This window comes from Piliocolobus tephrosceles, chromosome 10, assembly GCF_002776525.5.
Source record: "Piliocolobus tephrosceles isolate RC106 chromosome 10, ASM277652v3, whole genome shotgun sequence".
In the NCBI taxonomy this organism is placed as follows: domain Eukaryota; kingdom Metazoa; phylum Chordata; class Mammalia; order Primates; family Cercopithecidae; genus Piliocolobus; species Piliocolobus tephrosceles.
The window spans coordinates 41,312,287-41,338,041 of record NC_045443.1 but is presented as its reverse complement, the minus strand read 5'-3'; the positions used below and the strand labels follow the sequence as shown (position 1 = coordinate 41,338,041).

Here is a 25,755-nt window from a genome sequence, read left to right as displayed (position 1 = left end):
TTTCTGCCCACCTGATATGACCTCTAGTTCACTTATCTGTTTACAGAGGAAGGATGTTCATCTTTTCTGTCATCCATCCTTCCTTTTTTCCCACACACTGTGTCGTTACCTTGGTAATGCTTTTTCCTCCTTAAGAAATTCATTTTGCTCTATCAGATGTGGCAAAGCAGAAGGTAAAGTCAGGCAGGGCAACCCAACCCCTGTGTTCTTGTCTATAAAGTGAGAGAGTTGAGCTAGATAATCCTTAAGATTTCTTCCCAGCCGTGGGAAGACTCTTTGATGAGTCTGTGAAATAAATATTGCCTAAATCTTAGTGTTTTATGCTGGGCCAGGAAATCTCAACATTAGAGCAAAGAAGATAGAATATACAATTTTAGAAGGAGAAAGGTTTTCTGAAAAAAAATTGTATATTCTGAGAAACAGTGTTTACCATAAAAAACAAATTTGAGTCCCTGAAATGACCCATATAGAAAGGATTTAAGACAAAAAAGAACAGAATAGAAAGTGCTTCTATAGCCATTTTCCCAAGTGTGTTGTTGTGAATATATAATCGACAGTAACCAGAGGGTTGGTATTTCAGCATTAATCATATGAGAGCTTTTGCATTTTCCCCTGTTGTTTCAACTACATAGCATGATGTAAATCAGCAAGGAGGTAGGGTAAGAATCCATACATTCTTTCTATTAATCTCCTTGTTGCAATACTTCACTATCTCCTCTAATGAGAAATCACTGCATGGTGTTGGTGGGATTACCTCTTTCTTGGTTTTGGGGCTTTTAATGAATCTTACGGCTTGTCAGAGATGATATTATAATGAAAATTTTATCTTTTTACTTTGTGGGAGTTTACAGAATCTGAGGATAGGTCATTTTAAAAGGATTCTTCATTAAATATCAACCTCGCTTAAATAGCAAATGACAACAATTTGAGGGAAAGTGTTATTTTTTCAACTAAGGAAAAAGACTATAAGGTACTGATAATTCCACCATAGAATGAACTTTTCATGATTGAAATATGCAAATATAATATTTTTAATCTTTTACTCTGCAGAGTGCCAGTTAGCACTGTGGTTGAGCTGTGCTTGTGTGGGCCCTTCCCTACCACGTGGGTGCGATGACTTGGCTAGACTTTGACATCCAGTGCAGGTGTATGGATGTGCAGTTATGCTCCACAAAGTCATTCAGCAACCATCATGGGACAGTGCAAAACCAGGGCCTTGAAGAAGATGAATTTTGGATAAGTAAAAGAAATACGCAATTTGCTGTACCAGTTTTCTTGGCCATCCATATTCAATCTCCCTTCATTCCAGATGTAAGCAGTAAAAACAGGGCTCATGACTTAGCATCTCTTCATGTCTCTCCCTAGGCAATTTAGGGATAGCTAGAAACCATGTTAAGTACTTGGGTTATGAGGAGGCCATGTAGCAAACTGAAAATATTTACTTATTAATTTATGAAGTAGTCATAATTATTTGAGTTATCAAAATACCTTCTTAAGACTTAAAAACAAACTGATACAGCTTCTCAAAGTACCTCTCTTGTCATTGTTACTTCCTAACTGGGCGACTATTCCTTAGGAAGCAATCCAATGTGAAGAGTACAGGTAGGAACATGTGATCATAAACATAGAAAGAAGAAGACAAGTGGTTATACTGAATGAGATGACCATTAGACTATGACTTTCTTGAGATTGGGAACTGTGTCATGTTCATTTCTGTGTTCTCCAGATACCAACTAGTTTTTGAGACATATTAACTCAGAAAAATATGTTAACCAACTTGTAAACTATGAGACAATGTGCCCAGAAAAATACACAAAGTTTTAGCATTTCAAATAAAATGCACGTGTCATAATTATCTGATGAATTCCATGATATAGCTAAAATTGGATATAATCTTAAAAACTGGGAAAAGAAAAATGTTCATGTTTCAAGGATTATGAATAATTATATATTTCAAATCCTTCCTCTGGCTCTGAAGACAATTCCTAAAGGGCATGTAAGTTTTATTACAAAGGTGCTCATGTATGTACAAATGAAGACAGGATGCCTCAGGGTGGGCAGGGCAGACACTCAGGGCCAGCAAGAACTGACAGGTCACGGGCAAAATGACGGCCCTGAAGAAGATGAGTTTTGGACAAATAAAAGGAATTTTATTTTATTTGCTGCTTTATATAGAAGTAAACATAGTTAACTCTTAGAGCTGAAAATGAAAATTGCTTGAGGAGAGGTTTGGAAAAATTCACAACTGAGAGAGGACCAAGAGGTCTTTGTGTACTTTGGATAAATTCATGATCTTCGGGGACTTTCTTTGTATACAGGATGCATCACATTTCCTTATAACAAGTCCCTTGCTAATTTTGCCAGACAGAACATTCTGCTGGAGGAACTACTGGCCTTCCCCTCCCCAGCCTTCTCATGGCCTGATTCATACAGGAGAGTTCTTCTAAAAAACCACTTTCTGGGAACTCATTTGCTAGAAATCATGCACCTATGAAAATAAAATCCTTCATTTTTATTCATTATTTTTCACATTCTCACCATTGTAAAACACCTGTACCCTCATACAACACAGGAAACTGAAATAGAACAGACACTACATAGGTTTGTTTACTTCTACATGTTCCATTTTTGCCGAAAGGGTTCCCGTGGGCATCATCGTGCCAACAGTGTGAATTCTTTTCTCAAGGCTGCACAGGTCTTCCTTCTGGCCTTTTGCCCAACCCCCTCCTAATTTACTCAGATGATGGCCACCAATGGGACACTTCCTTTGTCTGGCTGAGATGACAGATGGCAGAGCTTCCACTGGGATTGGCATTAATAGGACTCAGAGGAGCTTCCGAGACTGAATTGAGAGGCCATTCCTCTCTCACCTCCAGAGATTTAGTACATCGCAATTTCAATCCATCTATGCACTTACCTTATAGGTAAAGGGGAAGAGGGCAGAGAAGATCATTATACAGTTGCTTTTAGCATTTACTTTTAGGAGGAGAACAATGAACTTGGACTAAAAGTACCAGTGTTACTTAATCACTGACCATTTATTCCCTTTGTTACTGAAGTCAAAATTCTAAGAAAAAATATATTTTAAAACACCCTTGGATAGAAATGATTTATTTTTATAAGCTGTGGCCCAGCTTATAAAATGAAAGCTCATACATACTGCAGCAAGCCATCTGTCAAGGGGGATCCAGATGAGCTAAACAGATGCAACAATTCAAGTTATTTCTGATATGCATAAATAAAACTAGCTTGGAATCAGGATTAAAAAAATACTCAAATCCTAAATGCTTTTAAAATGTCAATGGGAACTCATCAGTGTCAGTTAACCCTCTACATACAGAGTATTTCCTTGGGAGAGAGAATTTTGTATTCTTAGCTTTCTCCTTTTTAAGGACTCAGGACAGCAGATAACAGTAGAGAACTCAGAAGAGTGGATAGGTGGCAAGAGGGCACCCTCTCAAGCTACCCAGCATTTCTGAATTAAATAAAAAAGACAATCTCTGGCCAGATGAAAGAAAGAGCTTTAAGTAAAAAACAGTGAAAGCTTATTGAAAGCTTACTACATGGCAAGCAGTGTCGTAAGTGCCTTACATATATTATTTTAATTCTCACAACAACCCTATGGGATAAGTATTATTACTGTGCCCATTAAATAGATGAGAAACTGAGTCTCTGAAGGGTTAAGGAACTCAATGAGGACCACATCACCAGTATGTAGCAAAGCTAGAGCCCATGTATCCAACCTCTTTGCTCCATTGCTTCTGTGTATGCTGGATGTCTTTTCCAGTTCATAGGGACATGATAGATTGGGGCCAAGGTGGAGTCAACTTTTGACTCCAGAGACCCTTCACGGTCCTTGTCCAGGCTCTTCTAGTGCAGAATGAGCAAAGCAGATAAAGCAACAGAGGGAGCCATTTGGGGTTCTACAGGTTCCCTTCCCATCCCTGGCTCCAGCTTCCTCTGTGGTCACTCAGACCAGCACCTTTCCCCAATCATAGTCTCCTCTGCTGGCCCCAGCTCTAAAATTTCAGCTCCTAGGAGGACTCTACCATGTGCCTTTCTCCCTGGTCATCCCACTGCTATTGAATTTGCATTCTACCCCTTGGCTTTTGATTTTAACAGTTGCCTATGAAAACAAATTAAAGCTGAGATAAGAGGAATTCTAACTATAGAAAATGTCTCTCAGTAGCAGTGTGTCTCAAAGAGCAGTCCTCTGCCAGCCAGCAGACGTATCACTTGCCATGCTTGACAGAGGGTGGATTCCAAGTCTGCCGCATACCTCAGGCATCAGATTCTGGAGGTGTGGCTAATGCAGATGTCTTTTAAATAAGCTCTCCAGGTGATTCTAATACACATTAATGTTTGTGATCCCCTGATGGATCTAGAGGGTTTTATGCTTACTAACTCTAGTGGTGATACTATATTTAGTTATCAAGGAAAGCACTGAAGTCAGTACCAGGACTTGGAGGAGCTGATCAACAAGCTAGAATTTGTAGTTCACATGGAAATGTGTAGGCTACTAACTATTGAGAATATTGAAATGCAGCATGTAGCACAGTATTTTGGAAATTTTACCTAGGTTTCCACAGAAACAATTGTTTTACAAATGTAGTCAGGTAAAGCAAAAAGCCCTTCACAGAAGACTAGATGCCATTCTGGGGTGGCCTCAGCAATCTCTTCAGCCAATTAACAAAACAGAAAGAGTAAAAGAAACAGAACGAAAAAGAGAGAAAAGCTCAGACTGCTTCAAATTTCAAACCTGTGCCATTTTCCTAGGTATTTTTATCATGGCTATGTGAATGCATGTGAACAAACTGGTTTACCACAAATTGGATTTAATTTGTTTATGGTGGAGCCCTTCACTCCACAGTCCTCACCTACCCTAATTTAGTTTATTTTTTGAGACAAGATCTAGCTCTGTTGCCCAGGCTAGAGTGCAGTGGTGCCATCATGGCTGACTGCAGCTTTGACCTGGGCTCAAGCAATCCTCCCACCTCAGCCTCCCAAGTGGCTAGGACCACAGGAGTGTGCCATCATACCAAGCTAACTTCCTCCCTCCCTCCCTCCCTCCTTCTCTTTCTTCCTTTCTTTCTAATTTTTTTTTTCTTTTTTAGAGCTGAGGTTTCTCTATGTTACCCAGGCTGGTCTCAAACTCATGGGTTCAAGTGATCCTCCTGCCTTGGCCTCCCAAAGTACCAGGACTATAGGTGTGAGCCACCACGTTCTGCCCCCTATTTCATTAATATTTTGAATTTAAGCTCCAGGATCCTCAAAAGCCTTTTTGGTAAGTCCAGGCACCCAACTGTTTGCATGGCACATTTCAGGGAGATGCTCTGATCTTGTCTGTGGTCTCTCAATTAGAAAGGAGACATCCCCAATTATCAACATCACGTGGGGGAGCTTTTCCAAAGTCCCATTCCCTGGCCCTCACCCAGACCTACTGGATCAAAACATCAGTAATGAAACCCAACAATCTGTGTATTTATAAAGTTCCCTGATGACTGGGCCATCAGCATCATATGGCAAACACTGCACCAAAGTCTTAATTACAATACTTTCCCACCTTCGGGCAAACCAGATTAATGTGCAGTCTGCTACAAAAATTTAGCTTTTCATCCTTTTAGGTTTTCAGAAAATAATTCTTGGTGGGAAAAGGGTTTTAGTTCAAACAGAAGCCATGTATCTGCTTCTATCTAAATGCACAGTAGGCTTTACCTCAAAGTTAGTAACACTGAAGCTTTAGGGACTCTGCATGCATGGCCCCCTTCCGAGGCACTGAATATAATTTTGAGATGTAATTTTATATTCATCTTCTTAAACAGAGTATTTCACATCGTGTAAACTCTGGACACCACAAATCTGAAATCTGTACCGTCTATAAATGACAATGTAAATGATAAAGTTACACAAAATAACCCAAAACTAAATATTTTTAGCAGCTCAATTTTTTTCTTACCAATAGGTTCTCCTTTTTTTTTTTTTTTTTTTTCCTTTTTAAACCTGAAGTTCTGTACTTAAGGAGGATATTTTTGACAAGGCATTCTGATAGTCAGAGACAATATTAGTGTAATGATGGCCTGGGACAAGAGCTGGTAGCAAGAACAGATGGTCTACGCAAAAGCCCACCCAAAGGGATATGATGATGCCATGTGTGTGATGGCTGTTTTAGAAGTCCAAGAAGGTAGCATGCGGCAGAGATTAAGTGGGGACTCTGAAACCACACTATGTGACCTGAACTCAAATTGATTGATTTACCCAGTGAATTTAATAGATGGGCCTCATTCATTTTGAATAGGAAAAGAAACCTGCTGCATCTTCCCTATTCATGAGCTCATTCTCCAATTTAGGAAGGTCTCCTCATGCTCAAAGCAAAAAACAGCCTCCTAGCTGGGAAGCAAAGGTTTTTTGCAGTACTCAGATGTTAATGTTTTCTGGGCTTAGACTATTTTTATTCGGCAGCACAGACGGTAGTGTAAGCACAGATTTCTTCAGCAGATTTTATTATAGCAGGTGTGGGATCCTAGGCCATTGTCCTTAAAACAGACACACACTCATTACCTGCATTTGAACAGCTTTGAACTAATGCCATCCTTTATCGGTGATCATTCAGCTGTCTGCTGCTTGTCATAAAGAAAGAGAGATATAAAACGTAGCTCTGGGAAGCCCTTTTTAGATGAGAATGACTGATATGTCATGAAAGGATATTATAATAAATCATATTTTAGCCATTTCAAAAGCAGAAAATATCTGAAAATAAAATAATATCCACAAGAGAATCACTTAAGACGAACCTGAGCTTTGCCACAGAAGTAGGTTTTAGAAAAATCAAATGAGAAGTGGCCTAACTCCCTAAAAGCATATGTTCTGATTGGGGCTCTAGGATACCACTGTTTTAATTTCAGCAACAAATAAAGAACAAGAGCATAAAGAATATAACATTGAAAATAGACACTGAGTTCTATGTGGTGAAAAATAAACCCATCCAATGAACAAGGCCAAGCAGAGTGGTATATGGAGTATGGCAGAAATGGCTTTCCACACCAAAGATTTTTCTTCCCTCTTTGATAATCCTACACTAGAATACTAGATCTGACACCAGAAGTGGCTGCTCAACTAAGGACTATATTTCCTTGCTCTCCCTGACTCTAACTAGGGCTATGTACCAGATATCATCAATGGAACATGAGGAAAGGTGACATATTTCTTTTCCAAGCCCAAGAGGTTAAAGAACAGACAAGCCTTCTTAATCACTTTCCCCGTTCTCTTTATTTCCATCTGCCTGCTGGATGCTAACACTGAAACTGTCCAAGCCACCAGTAACCTAGGTCCCAGAATGATAGTACGGAGCCCCCTGTTGATCTGAAAACCGCCTTGCACTGTTAAGTGAATGAGAAATAAAATTGTATTTATGTCTCTCAAATATTATGGCTTGCTTTTTACAGCAACTCGCATTACCCTGACTAATGTACGAAGATAATCAAATTGTGTTCGAAGATACAACACACCTGTTATGTGAATACGATATTCCTCCTTGAAGATCTTCTGGAAGAAAGGAATCTTGAACTGCATGTGAGGGGTGTGCAAACCAGGGAGATTTACATCAACGTTTCCCATGAAATGGGGGAATTCCCAGTCCTGTCAGAGAAAATCAAACAAAAACGTATTTGTGATTTGTTTCATTCCTAAGCAGCAAAACATCAAAAATTGACTTTTTATAAGCACTTATTTTAAAATCATTTAAATGCAGCCAGCTGTTGGATATATCAGTTTGATTCTGTGATGGTTATTTTACGTACATTAGGTAGCAGTACACATTCAAAATCAAAATTAAGTTGTAACTTATATCTTCAGATTTTCTTTTTAATGTGGTAATAAGAAACCAATACAGAATTGATTTGCATCTACACATGTTTATCTCTTTCATTCTGGAGAAGTGAACTTAAATGTTTTTAGGAAGGAAGTGATCTGTATTTAATATATATGGGATAAATTCGTTATTTTTTGTTTCATGACTTTTAAAAAATATGAATCTTATAGCATGCTTTCTGTAAGAAGACAAAGTAAAGAAGATCTGATTCACTTAACCAAGTTCTTTGATTCACATCAAGTGACTTTTACTGATCATGTCTGCTGGCAACCATCCAGAATGTAAAAATGACAGGCACCTGTCCTGCTCTCTTGCAATTCAGCATCAGTTTAAGCCAAACAATGGAAGACCTGACATGGTAGCATGAGAGATCAACAGTGAATTTTAATTCCCAAATTGTCATTAGTTATTTCCTTTTTGTCAAGGCAAAACTGGGTGGCCCAACTCTCCTTCTCTGAAGGAAGGGAAACAGATGCAAATGAGAATATTTTTAGGTGTCTCACCTCCTCTTGGTTTTCAGATAGAGGCACCAAATTAAAGTTCATAACTAGCATATGAAGAAAGAATACACAAAATTTGAAGAAACATTTGAGATAGATCCATAGACACTAGTATACACATTTTCACTTGTAACACCTAAATAATCACCAAATAATCAGTCCTATATTTAGTTAATAATCTTTAAAGAATGAATATGAAAAATTCAGAAACAAAATATTAATTTGAGATTTTAATCTATTACATTGATATAAAGAAATTAAGTCTATTCGAGACTTTTATATATGCAGCTGAGAGGGATGTGCTAGTAATATAGTGCCTGAACTTTTTAGAGGTTTCCATGTCTATTCCACTCTCCTCTCTGTTGGGAATTCTGGTTAAGAGCGAATGGGCCTTGAAGAAAAGATAATATGTGAGTGGCAGTAACCAGAAAAGTCTGCAATGTCTACCAGTTTCCTGATCTATGGATCATTTCAAGCTGCTAATAAGAAATAAATACACAAGAAGAAAAACAGAATGATGCAACATTATCCCATTCTACCAGTGTACGTGTAAATCTCTTGTTGGTCTCACCTCCACTTGTCTTTCAGACATCAGCAGCAAATAGACATGTAATTTGGGAAGTTCATAAAACCCAACACACTAAAACTGAATTAATTTGGCACATTTTGATCTAAAATATTAGGTTAATGTGCATTTGCCTTTTTTCTCCCACTAATGCCACCTTTGTTATTTCTATGTTGCTTGGAAGACGTTTGCAAAAATAATAATCATTGACATTGAATTTAGCATTTTGCTAAAGTATAACTCATGAAAAATTATGCTTGACCAAGAAAATCACTGATAACCAGAATATCTTTTAATTGCCCTGGATAAATGACACAAAGCATTATCAATACAGTACTTCTCTTTTCATTTCTGGGTTTAAGGAAGAGAAGATTTCTTGGCAGTAATTGGGCAAGTGTATTCAGAACTGGCTTCTTTCTAGAAAGATACTCTTGAATGCTCCCATTTAGCTTTTCCTTCAATGAAACTAAAGTTTTCTATTGGGTACGAAATTGGTTTTACTTTGAAAGCAATCTCTAGAGATTTCTTGTAGACTATGATCAAAATCTCTCTCTCTCACACACACACACACACACACACACACACAGTTCCTTGATTATTTCCCACCTGTACTTTCACAGAGAAAGATAAGTTATGGAAATAGAGAGTAAAGGAAAGAGGGGGAAGAACAAGTCTTAGTTTTTATCTGGAAGATTACTTTTTTTCTTTTTTTAAAGAAAGGGCTCAGAGAAGGTAGTTTGGACCTGAGGGTGTGAAGTGTGAGAGAAGCAGCTGGTGCCATGTAAGAATTTTTTAAAAGAAGATAAATAAAATAGATAATGACTCATTCATAAAGTCTTTCATATTCATCCTTTCTATTTTACTTTTTATAATCACGATTTTGTTTTTCCAAACTCTTTTACTTAATCTCCTAAAGCCTTACCTCCATTCTCTCTCTCTACTACTCTGATTTTTACATTTTAATTCCTACTCTACATATCTCTTCAGACTCATCATTCTTGAGTGAGTGTAAACTCTGGCCTAATTTAACTTGGAGCAGAAAAGTAATAATGATAATTGCTAACATTTTACAGGACACGTGGGACTCATTTAACAGAAAACGGACATCCTGGCCAGGCGTGTTGGCTCACCCCTGTAATCCCAGCACTTTGGGTGGGACAGGTGGGCAGATTACCTGAGATAGGGAGTTTAGACCATCCTGGCTAACATGGTGAAACCCCATCTCTACTAAAAATACAAAAATTAGCCAAGTGTGGTGGTGCGTGCCTATAATCCCAGCTACTTGGGAGGCTGAGGCAGGAGAATTGCTTGAACCCGGGAGGCAGAGGTTGCAGTGAACCAAGATTGCGCCTCTGTACTTCAGCCTGGGTGACAGAGCGAGACTCTGTTTCAAAATAAATAAATAAATAAATAAATAAATAAATAAATAAATAAATAAATAAATAAATAAGGAAATGGACATCCTAGGCTGATGAAACCTCAGGTATTTGAAGGAGGTAGAAAGCTGAGAGAGTGGGGATGGTATTCTGAATCTGTCTAGGTTCCAGTCTCTTCATGTATAAATTGGTGTTTAATATGTCAGCCTCACAAGCTCCTTGGGAGGATAAGATAACATTAGCACACTGCTGGAGATAGAGCTGAAAGACAGGTGAATGTCCAACAAAAATGGTTTATTTCCTGGCATAATTTCAAGGTCAAGTTTATCCTGACAGTGAAGCAAAGGAAGTGGATAGGTATGTTTCCAGGAGGGCCACACATTGACTGTTTCAAGGTCCAGGAGAAAAAGAAAGAAAGCCGTGTTCTCCTTTCTGACCTTATCCATTGCAGAACACTGGCCCCTTGGGGCCTTTGACCAGGACTTGGGCCACAGCACAGTCCTCCCAGAGGGTGCCTGGAACAGGGCTGTTGAGAAGGGCACCTCCCTCAGAGACATGTAAGCATTGGCTTCATGAAGACAGAAGAACAGGAGCTTACTGGTTTCTTGTGCAATGTGGGTCACAATGTGTGTGAAAGACTTTAACAGTGTGAGGGAGACATTGCTGCTATGCAGGTGGGAGGCATAGCCAGCAACATGTGTAACGGATGGCAGAGGAAATCTGTGGACATTTGGGTTATAAATTATGGAGCATCTGCAACATTCTATTATCATCCTAGGCTGTATATTCATGTATATACTTACATATAAAACCATCCTGCTTGCTATTATTAACCCATTTTTTTATTGAAGTATAATTGACAAATAAAAATTACAAATATTTAAGGTCACAATGTGATGTCTTGATATATGCATACATTATAAAATGATAACCACAATCAAGCTAATTAACACATCCACCTGCAGATGTGAACATCTGCCTCAGGGAAGCTGTCACTTGTCCAAAGTGACATAGGTGCCATGCAGCAGAGCTGAGGTTTTATCTGGCTCCAAAGAATACACACTTTCTGCTAGGCCATGCTGCCTTTAACTATGGAAAGTGACATCACTTCCTGCTTTTAATTCAGAACTGGAATTATTTTTATCTGCTCTATGTGTTCTAATTGAGAATCACTGAAGGCAGTCATCACCAAACGCCAGTTCCATGACAGGCTTTAAACTATTTTCCTTCTTCTTCTTATTTTTTTTTTTTGTCACAGGGATGTCATTTGATTCATACTACCTTGATGTAAACAAGTAAACCTACTTAACACTTTCTTCAAGAAACAACTGCCCCAGGGATAGTTGGCTTCTAACCAGACTCTGATGAGTGGAGAGATTTGACTAATGGGTGATTCACAGCAAACACTGAGATTCTCTTGGCATCATAACTATGGATGTATAGCCAGTTTTATATAGAGATTGTATAGAAGTGTTATGAGAGTCATGGCTTTCTTTCCTTCTACATAAATGTAAAATACATATTTTGAATACAAGATAAAAATGTTGAATTAAGGGAATGATGAGGCAAGAGGTGTTCAGCTACAAAACCCATGGTAGACAGGCTAATCCTGGGATTGTATACTATGAAATTGCATTTATTTTGTTCTTTAAGAAGTGTTATCGGTGTTTAGTAATTCACAGCTTTCTTATTCTCTGCTATTAAATCTTACAATAACTGCAGAGGTCTATCAGATCGGTGGCTCAGTGATGTGAGAATTACTTAGGCACATGGTATTACGCTACTCCAGTTCTCATCAGTTCAAGGTCATGTACACAGTGTGAACAAACTTCCAACTTTGCATCTTGCTTCATATATGATGAACAGTTAATTTTTATTCATATGGGGGTATTTCCCATATAAAAGTAAAAGGACAGTGTCATGATATATATACAATCTTATTTTTTACATATATGGATGGTTTACTTTTGCCTATAGCAATGAAAATCAGTTACTGATCCCTATTATTCATGAGCCACATTAGACACAGAATTTCAGTTTGATGTTAAATATATAGGCAAGATCATCTCAGGATATCTTGGATTCATAATTTCCCAATGTTTTCTCATTGAGACCCATGCCTCAGGGTCAAGGAAAATAATTTGGTACTATTCAGGGGAACTCAAGCTTGAAATCAACAATGTTTTGAATTCCCTGACTGGCATTCAATTTCCCAAATCAAATGAAGAGACCTCATTTCTATTTAGAGAAGCGTTAGAGGATAAAAATGTAATGATTACTCCACCCTGCAAAACTAAAGCCATAGTATCAGAATAAAAGTTGTATTTTCTAGGCTAAAAATTAGCCACCTAGTTTATGAGAAAACTGATAGATTAGGTTAGATTTTAGTGAAAAGCTGATAACCATTTAGAACAGAGTTGACAATAGATTCTTAAACGTTACTATAAAATACCAACAGTTTTCAATGTAATAATTTGTATATCTTCTCTTTATAGGCATTAGATTATTAAGCTTGAATGATATCAAACATCAACTTTACAGATATATTTATTTCTTTCTATGTTAATCTCTATCCCCCCATATTTCATAACTGAATTTAGATCTATGAATATCATAACATCATTCTACCGAAAATTTCCCCAGCTTGTGAAGTGTCCTTAGCTTTGCTATGCTTAGCAGTGTCCTAGCAACCGAATTTCAGATGACAGTGAGCAGTGGTGGCCTGGAGAATTGTACTCAGGCTTTGGGTGATATTTTTGTTTCTTATTAAGACACTCGAGTGCCTGATTTCTTTCAGCAACACTGTACTTCTTCTAATTGGCAAAGTTGCCCTAGTATCACTTGGCCAAATAAATCCATAGAAACCTTGACATACAGATTTCGCTTATTTATTTGTTTATTAATGTAAGCTCCAGGGGCTTAAAGGAATTTCTTTCTGTTTTGTTCACTGCTGTATTTTCTATGGCTGAAAAATGCTCAGTATATAGTGAGAATTCAAATGTTTGTTGAATAGATGAGTGGAACCCTCTGAAGGTTGAAGATACACAACAATCCTCACCTGTAATCCCAGCACTCTGGGAGGCCAAGGCAGCCAAATCACTTGAGTTCAGGAGTTCGAGACCACCCTGGCCAATATGATGGAACTCCATCTCTACTAAAAATACAAAAACTATCCAGGCGTGGTGGCTCATGCCTATAGTCCCAGCTACTTGGGAGGCTGAGGTAGGAGAATCGCTTGAACCCGGGAGGCAGAGGTTGCAGTCAGCTGAGATTGCACTACTGCACTCCAGCCTGGGTGACACAGCAAGACTCTGTCTCAAAAAAAAAAAAAAAAAAAAAAAAAAAAAAGAATCCCTTTGTGGTTTCACATAAATGGAAACACAAGATGGATATAAGTAAATAGAAACAACACAATAAATACTTGTTTTTGTAAATAAACATTATACATCAATCATATATATATATATTTAAATTTTATTAAGGATGGAATGGAATTTTCACTTCAATCAGATGTATCACAGGCAGCTGAATAACTTTATGAAGATTTGAAAGCCAAGAATAATTGCCGCATTGACAGAGTACTGCTGCGTCTTCTTTATGCAGGTATCTTTATGCAGTTAATCTCTCAGATCCCTTATTTACCATAAATAAATTTGTGTCTTTTTTTTTTTTTGGAGACGGAGTCTTGCTCTGTCGCCCGGGCTGGAGTGCAGTGGCCGGATCTCAGCTCATCGCAAGCTCCGCCTCCCGGGTTTATGACATTCTCCTGCCTCAGCGTCCCGAGTAGCTGGGACTACAGGCGCCCGCCACCTCGCCTGGCTAGTTTTTTGTATTTTTTAGTAGAGACGGGGTTTCACCATGTTAGCCAGGATGTTCTCGATCTCCTGACCTCGTGATCCGCCCGTCTCGGCCTCCCAAAGTGCTGGGATTACAGGCTTGAGCCACCACGCCCGGCCATCAATCTTATATTAATTATTAAAAATTGGTTGTCTTATTTTTTCCCTATAAACTAGTTGTACTGGAATTATACAGAGTGAAACAAAGATTGAGCCATTTGTCATTGATCACAGAGGAAAGGAGTGGATAATTAGAGAGAGTGGAAGTCATTGTAAATATCATGAGAAGAGGCAGTAAATGTTTGGAGAGTTGGTTAAAAATGTTTGTTGGGGTGATCCAAGTCACCCTTTTCATCATCATGTAAATGCAAAGAAGTTCATGAGACATGTCTAACCAAGGGAGAGAACAAGGAAAGAGAATATAAACCAACATGTGATTTTAAAGGTCCGGAGATCATTTCGAACAGTGAATGACAGCAGGAGGAGCCATAAGGCAGGGCTGAATGTAAGAGATGCCCTGCGGTAAATGTGAAGGATGAACAATAGAGACATTGCAGGAGGTTACTTCCTAGATGTCCTTGACAACTCCCTTTTTCCCATATGTTGTATTCTCATTTTCTCTTAATATTTACTGTTGTTTTTCCCTTCAAGGGCAAATTAATTCTGTAACCCCTTGGAGTTTTCTCTCAGGAGGAACTTATGCTATTTAAAGAAATTAAAATCTGTGGAGAAAAATCTAGACTTTCTGGTTCAAGTAGGCTTTTTTTTCAACAAGTAGTAAAGATGGCAGACCTCATTCATCACTAAAACAGATCTAAGTCAAACTGTAACCCCTTACTTGAAATGTTGTTTAAAACTTCACTTTTTAATGTGCTTTTGTATATTCTAAAACACCAATGAACTCTCAAAATTGTTGTTGCTCAAACAATTTAATTATCCTAAGGATCTATTTTATAGGGTGGTTTAATTCTATTCATCAATAATTTTTCTTACTTGCAAAGGCCAATATGAATTTTTCTAGAAAATTCTGAAGTCAACATATATAAATTAAATATAAGTAACAGTTTAGTGCCTATAGAAAAAGGAAATAAGTCAAGCCCAGAAGAGGCCTGAAAAGTAAGTATAGTCTGTTACTTTTCAGGGACCTTGCCTTGAGGCTCTGGCAAGATAGCAGCAGGTTTTTAAAGCAAACTTCCTTACATCTAGACACCTTGAAAACATCATTCCTTTAAGTGCCAAGGTAGAAACCTGTCTGATGAAATGCACTGGGCCTCATTTAAAGACATCCTGCCCTGGCAGATTGATGTGATGAAGGACAAAATATAAGTCAGTCTTATAAGTGTTTATAACTAATAGAAATGTATCATGTGGCATCTAGGAATAATGGAAAATCAATACCCCCTCACTAGGCAAATATGGTTAATCAGTACACAGGAAAGAATGCTTAACATCTTAAAGACACCAATAAAAGGGGAGAGGGGGTGCAAATAATTGGCTATGAAGAGTTGCTGATAACTAAAGTTAGTGCAAAGTCTAAAGAAACGCACTCAATGATAAGTCATCTTGGATCACCTTCATCAGTTATCAAACAACTGGATATAGTTAGCACTTCCTAAGAAGAAGGAAAGTTAACTATATAAATTGGCATATTTCTTACTCAAATGAGTGCTCCTCCAATAAGGAATGAGTGAAATCTAGTGGAACAAAGTTATTAGACAACATATTTGTGTTCTTGTTCAGGCTCTGGCTATAGTTCAATAGCACATAGCTCCTACTTACTTGGTGCTTTATTATACTTGCATATTTGGTACAAAATGTCACTGCTCCAGAATCTGTTCTGGCTCCACACATGCTGCCAGGAATGGTCACATTCAATTGTCTGAATGAATAATTTCTTCTATGGGCTATATAGGAAAATTAATTGCATACTGTCAAGAGTAGGTATTATTGTCCTTGGTAACATTTTTATTTTATATTGAGGTCATTTTTCTCCATGAAAAAATAATGATGATGGAGATCAGTAGGAAATGTGATTCAATATAAAAATATTCACTTTACAAATAATGGAGAGCATACAAAGTTGATCTAAATATTAGATGGTGGGTAGAGGTGAATGACCTCCAGGGTTCTTCACAATGGTTTTAGTTCTATGATTATATGTTTTTCTGGAATGTCTTATGGAGCATATATTCTATTTGGGGAGACAGACCAATCAGAAAATAGCAAGATAATGTGATGTCAAATAGTGGTAAGTGCTCTGAAGCAAATAAAGCAGAGAAAGGGGATGGAGAATAGTGAGTTGGGTGTGGTTTCTATTTTAATTATTAAAAAGAAAACTTCTCTGAGGATGACCTTTGTGTGGAGTACTGACTGGTATGAAAGAAGAAGCCCCGAGAAGCTCTGGAGGAGGATTACATCAGCTAGAGGAAAGAGCAAGTGCAAAGGCCCTGAAGAGAAAATGAGACGATTGTATTGAAGAAACAGCAAGGTAACAATGGTCATGGGAGCGTGAGTGATGTGGACAGTTATAAACCAACTGCAGGAGGGGTAAAAATCTGTTAGGAGACTGTTGCAGTAGTTTAGGTGTGAAATGATGGCAATTTAAATAAGGGTGGCCAGGTGATCAGATCAAGGTGTATTTTGAAGGCATCACCAGCTGAATTTCTGAATGGCTGGAGCAACTGGGAAATGGTAATAGCATTTGCTGAGAAGGGAGACACTGGAGAACCAATATACTTGCAGAAAATAGAGAAGTGGGTAAGAAATCCAGAGAGCTCAGAATATGCTAATGTGGAAGGGCTTATTAGACATCCAAGTGGAGGTATATTATGTAGGTAGTTGAGAATCTTTGGGGAGAGCACAAGGTTGGAGATATAGAGGTGGACTCACCAGTCTATTGATCTAAGGCCAGAGAATTCGATAAAATCATTTAGAAAGGGAGCATAGAAAGCCAAGAGAAGAGGCCAGGGACTGACTGAGGCATTCCCTCATTTATAAGCTGGAAGAGAATCCCGTAAAGAAAACTGAAAAGAAATGACATATATTAGAAGAACAAGAGCAAGTGGTGTCCTAGAAGCCAGGTAAAAAAATGTTTCAAAAGGGAAGGCATGATTGACTTGTGTCAAATGCCCCTGAAGGGTTAAGTAATAAAAAGACTGAATATTAACCATCAGATTTGGCAAAATGGGGGTTGTTGATATTGATAAGACCTTTGAGCTCCTGAGGAAGCTGACATTGGGCACAAAGGCCTGACTGGAGTTCGTTCAAGAGAAAACGGGAGGTGAGAAGTAGAGGAAATAAATACGGAACTCTAATGAGGAGCTTTGCTGTTAGTCGGAGTAGCGCAAAGAGGCAGTACCTGGAGAGAGACTATGATTAGATTAGTTTCAAATAATTTTGTTAGCATAAAATAACTTGAATTTTAGTAGAACAGAGGACTCTGACATGTGAGATTCCCTTTTAATATTTTCAGTAGTTTTTGCAATGGCAAATGTTAAAAGCCAGTGTGCACCAATATGGATACACTGGTTGTTTACAGCTGGTGTCCATTCTGATTGCGCAGTTATCTATTCTCTTTGGTCAGTACTGCTGCTGTACCAGTAGTTAAATATTCTGACCACAACTCTTTGTGAAGTCAAGATGGTTGTTCTTCTAAAAAACAAAACAAAACTGGGTTAAGTTCACTGTGTCTTGAATGTAGCAGGCTTTTAGAAACAACAGGCTGGATCCTCACTGCTCTGTACCCAGTGTGGTTTCTTTCTGTTTTCATCTTTTTTAGTAAAGACTTCAGGTTCTGAAACAACCTCTGTCTCTGACCCCTATGGACCACCCTGTGATAATATGTAACAGAAAGTAAGACCTTTAGAGCAATGGGTTTGAATTGGCAGGCTTTCCATGCTTTTCTTCAATGAGTGTTAGGTCAAGAGTGTTCATCCTCTGAGTTCTAGAGAAAAATTATCCACCCTCATGTAAGAGAGGAAAGACTAGGAAAACGAGATACACTGGAGCAGGTTACAGGGAAGGAAAGGATAAAATACATTTTGTTGTTGGAGAATTATTCCCTCAGTGAACTGAAAAATTTTCTGGAACTATTGTTAGTCCAGAGGTCAACAGCCAAGAAAAGTCTAAAATACACTACTTTCCCTGTTGGTCACCTATGGGAGAGAGATTCTATCACTCTCAGGGTCTTTTTGGAAAACAAGTCCACATGCTAGAGTAAAGAACCTTACATGCTTGTTGGCAGTTGCCTATCTTTATACCAACACAATCCATTCAAAGCCTGAGGTGGCTACAGCAAATCCGTTTCATAGATTCCACATAGCATGAATAGTGAATGTGACGTCCACATTTCTCACAGAAGTTCCCAATGATATACTCAAGTTCCCCATAGGAGGGATCACACTATTATTGAACTAATTCAACAGTTAGTCAATGCTCACTAGATGCAAAGCATCTATTCTCAAAGAATATAAAATAACATTGATAAATAAAGAATCAAACTAAACTCTTCCTTTTATAGTTACAGACAATGACAGTCAAGGAGGTTACAGGAATCCTCCCATATCATCCAACAGATTACTGAAAGAGACCAGATGAAATTCAATCAGTAACCCTCAAACTATATTCCAATACATTTCCCTTCATATTACTGAGGACTCTTCAAGAAAATCCTATATAGGAGATTGACTGTATTTTCATATTCAATTCAGACTAAGCAAACAAACATTTGTCATGAATTTGCTCTGTGCCAGGCATTTGATATATTTAATCTATGGTAAACCACATGCAAATATATATGGTAGGTAGGATTTTTCTTAACTTACATGGGAGTAAACTGAGGCTCAGAGAGCAGTTAAATAGCTTGTCCAATGCTGCACAATTGATACCAAAAGGATTTGTACCCAGGACAGTCTGATTGAAAAGACTTCTTTTGTTTACCACAGTAAGATTTTTCATGACATTTTCCCCCATCAGGCCTAATGTTGCAATTATCTACCCACTTTAAGTCCAACTATCATGCCGATATGTCTTCCTGTTTGATGCTAAATTATATCTGTAATGAAAGGTTGACTTTCAGTGGTATGTTGCAGCTCATCTTGAAATAATATTTTCTCAGAATTTTTTGCTACCTGGAGCACCTGGGGAGGGAATCCTGTCTAACACACATTGCAAAGTGATGGAATGGAAGTGGTCCTATGTTTATCCTGCAAGTCATTGACAAAGCCTACAAAATATGCAGGCTGAGATAGGCATTTAACTCTAGATGGTTTATGGCCATCTTAGAATTTTTACTGCCAATGCATAGATTTGACTCTAAACTTACCATATTTCTAGTAATGAATACTATCTCCCTAACTTCTTTGCACTTCGCTTTTCTCACCTGAGGGTATTTTTCATCATGTTTAGGCACTCTGATGTCAGATTCCTGTATCATTGCATGGAAAAACAGAATGGCTTTTGAGATGATTTAGAGCCCACTAGTGATGGCTATCAAACTTCACAGCTTGCTAAAAAGACAGTTTTTATGTTTCTTTGGAACTTATGTGATGGTAAGATTTGTACTCCCAACATACTGCGGCTGTGCATATCATTAAATGGTAAAACTTTTATATTACGTATATGACTTAAGGCGTACAAAATCACAAGAAACTCTATATGGGTAACAATAATTTTGGCATAGAAACCTAATGAACTATTTTCTCTTAAGTCTTCCTCTGTGTATCAATGGAGTGTTTAAGTTACTGTGTTACAAGAAGCCCTTCACTTAAAGGATTAATTCTTTTTGCTCATAATTATGATCAGAAGATGACACATTGCCTGTAAATATAAAAATCATTAATCATTTTATTAAATATCCTTCTTTATATTTGATTTTAAATAGAATTGTCAATGTAACCAACATTAAAAACTATATCTGTAACGTTATTATGAGGTTGAAGCTTCATATAATATCTCTGTGCAATATATCATATTTCTAATGAAATGTGTCATATTTAAAAGTATTACAAATGATATCCTTAGGCATATGTGGAAACAGAGTAACAGGAGAGTTCTGAAGGTGGTAAAAATTATCAGAAATGATTTTATGTTACCTCAGTATAATATCTCATAAAATTTTTACTCATAAAAATTGGTAAACCTATGGTTCTGAAAATGGACTTTTAATGCACAGAGAGACTATATGGAAGCAATCATGAAAACTAAAAATAAAACATAAAATTTTGCCTTCAAGCAGTGGATTGTACTTGGTGAGCCATAGGTAAATGTGAAATTTTACATTTGCCAGTTGCCAAAGGCTTTGCTTTATGGGTATCTGCAATGTTATATGCATAAATCAATTAATATGTTTTTTCCCCATATAAACCCAGGTACACTTGATTTATTGCCTCTTGCTGGAGGAGAAGTTGGCAAATCAGCATCATTATGAAATTGTTTAGGTGACAGACTACTCAGAAATCAGTTTTCTGTAAAAGGTTCCAAATTATTTTACAAATGTATGATTTGCTGACTGCTCTCTGCCCCTAATTCCCAACTCAGAGATTCCTGGACTTTTAATACTATATTTATCTTCAAATGAAAAATTCACTCTAACAACTACACTCTCAGAACAAATACCTCAACTAATCATGTATTATCTGTCTTTCAATTAGCCTTAGTCTGAAATGGAGAGCTCTTCAAATCTCTTCTTCTTTTAGAACAAAATATAGGAAGAACATTTGGGTGTTTTAATGTAAATACCTGCAAGGTATGCTAATTAACTCAGAATCAGTGAAAGATTTTTTCTATTTTACTTTCTAAGCCTCAATTATATACAATGAGAAAGAATAGTAATATCATAATTAATGATTTTTCTTTTCCAAGTCGGCAGTTTACGATTAATCATGCCCTTACTGACAATTATATATTATGATCATAGGTTGCTCATGCAATAATCTAAAATAGATGTCCTTTAAAGTTACTTAAATGAAAGGAAATACATCTTCCTTTACTAATATGATTAAATGTTTTGCTTGCCACCCTTCTAGTTGGGCAGTGTAATTGATGCACTATTCTAACAATGACCACTATTCAATGATCTCCCACATGAAGTAGGCTCTGTACTAGGTGCAGCCTTTTACGTATATTTCTTTGTTCTATTTTAAAAATGATACTACAGGGCAGGTTTTATTTTTCTCATTTTGCAATTGGAGACACTGTGGCTCACAGAAGGCACCTGCCTTACCCACTGTAATATGGCTATAAATAGAAGAGTAAAAGCCAAACCTAGGTCTGTCCAGTCCCATGAGTGTTTTTGCAAGATGGCAAGTAATTCAGCTTGTCCTGGCTCTAAATGACCTTAGATTATTGTCTTGGCCTAACCATTGTTTCGCTTGTGTCTCTCATTAAACCACAGCTGGGTGTGGTGGCACGCACCTGTAGTCCCAGCTACTCGGGAGACTGAGGATGGAGAATCCTTGAACCTGGGAAGTGGAGGTTGCAATGAGCTGGGATTGCACCACTGCACTCCAGCCTGGGTGACAGAGGGAGACGCCATCTCAAATAATAATAATAATAATAATAATAATAATAATAATAATTATTATTATTATTATTTTAAAAAGAAAAAAAAGAAAAATAAGCTGTCAAATTGTGTACAGATGTTTGCCCACAGTTTTGTAGAGATAAAGTCTTCAGATTGCTCTTCTGGTTTAGTCCTTGTCACTTCTCTTTATCTTTGATTTCCAGTCATTATTTTTCATTGAAAATAGATCTTGCCTTCACCATCACAATTCTAAGCTAACACTTGTTTTGCCATCCTAGTTAACAACTAATCTCTTTTCTTTGCTTTTAAAAAAATTATGTCTTTTATTTATGCCATCACCTTTTATTTGCTAAATACTTGCACATTCAAGAACTGTTTGTGTCAGTCCCCCTACTAAGCCTTGGTGATATAGCAATGAATCAGGTAGAAATGGCTCTAGGCTCTGTCCTCATGGGGTTTACAATTTGAATATGGCATAACTACATATACAGAATAATTTCAGAAAATATTAGTGCTAGAGAGAAAATAAACCAGGATAAGGATTGAGAGAAGCTATGTTAGGGTTAAGAAAAGACCTCTATTAGGTAAGAGCCTCTCCAGGGAAAGGGTACCAGGTGCTGTGATGTGTGCTATGGCTGCAACCAGGACCAAAACAGAGGGACAGAGGTTTACCATCAGGTCTGGTGGGAGTGACAGGTAAAAGAACTAGTAAAGAGCCAAATAAGTGGTGATATGTTTTGCAAAGGAAATAAACTAGGGATTGAGAAAAGAAATAACAGAGGGGGCACTCTGCAAGGCATCTTGAAAGAGAAGACACCTGAGCTGGGAGATGAGGATAAGGATGATCTAGCCTTTGAAAAGTAGAGACTATTGAGCAAAGCAAGTGCTCAATTACCGACTTCATGCCAGTACTCTGCTAGATCTTAGAAATACAATGGTCAATGAAAACTCATGTACACCGTGACTTCTTGGAGCACAGTCTAAAAAGGGAGTTGAACACTAATCAAACAATGATGGAAATAGACCTTAGTACTTCTTGGTTAACCTGTATGGCCATGCCTATCTATCACTCACCTATAACAATGGCACAATTTTTTTTTTTTTTTGTATATGTAACTCTTCTTGACTATTTTCCTCAGTGCCAGCACCAAAGAATCTTCTAATACAGCTTCACGGTTAACCAACTACTGTGTGATGTTCATTAACTTCACATTTATGTATTAATTATACACTCCTTGAAGGTACACATTTTTATGTCTCTCTCAGTCCTTAGCACAATAGCAGATGCGTGGTAGGACGTAAAAACCATTTGGCTGTTTGATTATTCACCAATATTTAGTAACTGCTTACTATGTGCCAGAAACTGTGCAAGGCCCTGGGATACCAAAGACATAAATCAAAATTCTTGCCTCCAAGAAAGCTCATCCTCTAGTAGAAGAGGCAAACAAGTTAAACAATACTCACAGGATAATATGGAAGCATTGTATTAACAATAGAGTCTTGAAAGAAGTTCCCTGTGGACCCACTGGGGAATACATTCCTCATTCAAGCACTGAGAGAGAGAGTAAATTAACCAATCATTCTCTATCTTCCATTTTCTTGGTGACCACAGGTTGTTGACAGTATGTAGTTCATCACTGTATTACAGGAGTAGGATGTAACTGCACAAATTGCTCATCTTTTTATAGTATGGAGTTTTTAGTTTTAAACAGAGACCAAATGAACTTTTCTCAGTGGGTAGCTTTAATTTACCCAACTTTAGATTAATTGTCTTTAAGAGTCTGTGAAAAGATGTCTTTCTTATAATACTTTACCTTAAGTCCCATTTTTCCCAAGACAGACCCTACTTGTTAGACTTGTGTGGTGAAACCGAAAATGTAATCTATAGTACCGCTTCAATGCTCAATTCATATCCTTTGAACACTATTGCTAAAGCCATAAAATTGACAATGGTTTGCAAAATTTCTGTCGGCTAGTAGAAATGTTTTGGTGTCCCATGTTAACTTCAGTCAATTTGCAACATTTCTTAAAACCATAAAATACATAAAAAGGGGTAGGTGACTTCAGATCAGCAAGAATATTATTGAGAAAAGTGATTAAAACAAGATTCTCAAGTCCATGGTTAAGGCTGTATGCCTTATTCACATGTAAGCTAGTTTTGACTTAAAATTGTTGACATCATTTAGATTGATTGCCATTTGGAAAAACACTGGTCTGACAGTTTCCTTGGTCAGTATTTACCTTACACATCAATATGTTTTTAATGTGTTTTAAATGTTTTTAAAAGCATTGACTTTTTTTTTTTTTTTTTTTTTTTTTGAGATGGAGTCTCGCTCTCTCACCCAGGCTGGAGTGCATTGGTGCAATCTCGGCTCACTGCAACCTTTGGCCCTGGAGTTCAGGCAATTCTCCTGCCTCAGCCTCCCGAGTAGCTGGGACTACAGGTGTGCACCACCACGCCCAGCTAATTTTTGTATTTTTAGTAGAGATGGGGCTTCAGCATGTTGGCTAGTCTAAAATGCCTGACCTCAGGTGATCCTTCCACCTCGGCCTCTCAAAGTTCTGGGATTACAGGCGTAAGCCACCGCGCCCGCCCTAATCTTTAACTCTTGAGGTGATCACTTTGGCACATGACTATGATACCATGTACCAACCTGTCACCAAAAACAGTAATAAACACATATCATTTTCTCCATGCTTCCATAATTCATAAGAAAAATTTACAATTATATTTACTTTCTTAAAATGGGGCTTTAGGTATTGGTATACACACATACACACTTTCCTTATTATTTTCATAAAACATTTGACCATGTAAATTAAAATTAAGAGTACAGAAAAATTACATGTTCCAGCGAAGTAGATCTACTTTTAAAAATCAGGTACAAATTTATGTTTTCTTTGAGTTTCAACTTTTTATTTTTAATCTGGTTTCATACTACCAAAGAAATTGAATTGAATGACGATGTGATAAAAATAAAATCAAACTACTTGTTTGTGCACAGACAAAAAAATTGCTAACATTTTTACTTTTAAAATAGCTGCCTTGGAAACTTGTAAACAGTTTGTAACTTGTAAATATAGCTGGTCTTGAGATAATTTTCTTATTCCTTTTATTCACTTACATTTTAATTTGAGAATACGTTTATGCAGTCATGTTTAAATGTACTTATATATCCATACTAATCTGGTCATTCTACTCCTGGAAATCTTCTCTGCTAAGGAAACAATTAAAAAAATAAAGAATCCATATGCATAAATATAGATATTCAATCTATTGTTATTTATTATGGTGAAAATGTGGAAACTGCCTTTTGATAGAAAAGAGTAAAACAAATTATGGTTTATAATTCCATGGAAAATTACACAGCTACTCAGAATTATAAGTATGCACACTTTATGATATATAGTTAAGTGAAAAATACATAATACAAAATTGAATATATGGTATAATTTTATGTGGAAAATCACAGATGCACAGTAAAAATAAAACAAAAAGACATAAGGTAATATATCAAATTAGTTTTATTATTGTAGTAAAATTATAGATGGTTTTAAAATAATCTTGCTTTTCAAAGTTTGAAAGTATTTGTATATTATTTTAATTTTGTGCACACACATATATATACACACTCTAGACACTTTCTCATTTTCTCACAGCTATTCTTTTACGTTTTTTTTTTTTTTGCTTTAAATTTCCCTTTAATTCTAACATAGTCAATATCTTCCTTTAAACTCTAACCTTATATCCTCTTATAAATCTCGCTTTCATTCCATATTGCTTTTATTTACTTTTGGTTGGAGAAATTCCTTTTCAGCTCTGAGTTCAAAGGGGATATAATATCACCTGCCTTCTTTCAGTGTCCCCAGAGTGCTATGAGATTTAATGGGATAATGTCCACACAGCACTTTATGCTCCTTAGAGGAAGGTGCTATATAAAAACAATACATTATAATTATATATGTTATTACAAAACCCACAAAGATATTAGAGCTACAATTTGGCACAAGTAGATGGGTTGGACTAACTCCAAGTTAGTTGCAGGCTGGGCAATGTCCCTTTACACCAAACTCCCAGGCTGGGCAATG

At 37.2% G+C, this 25,755-nt stretch overlaps 1 protein-coding gene across 4 annotated transcripts in view; it reads right to left on the bottom strand.

The window, feature by feature from the left end:
* TMEM117 (transmembrane protein 117) overlaps window positions 1-25,755 on the bottom strand; it is a 562,924-nt gene that overhangs the window by 5,538 nt on the left and 531,631 nt on the right. For 3 of the 4 annotated variants that reach the window (XM_026454634.1, XM_023182825.1, XM_026454633.2), the window contains one exon: window positions 7,506-7,635. The exons of the other annotated variant lie outside the window; for it this stretch is intronic. In XM_026454634.1, the coding sequence (XP_026310419.1) occupies window positions 7,506-7,635 (130 nt within the window). The remainder of the gene's footprint in view (window positions 1-7,505; window positions 7,636-25,755) is intronic. 4 annotated transcript variants of the gene reach the window in all.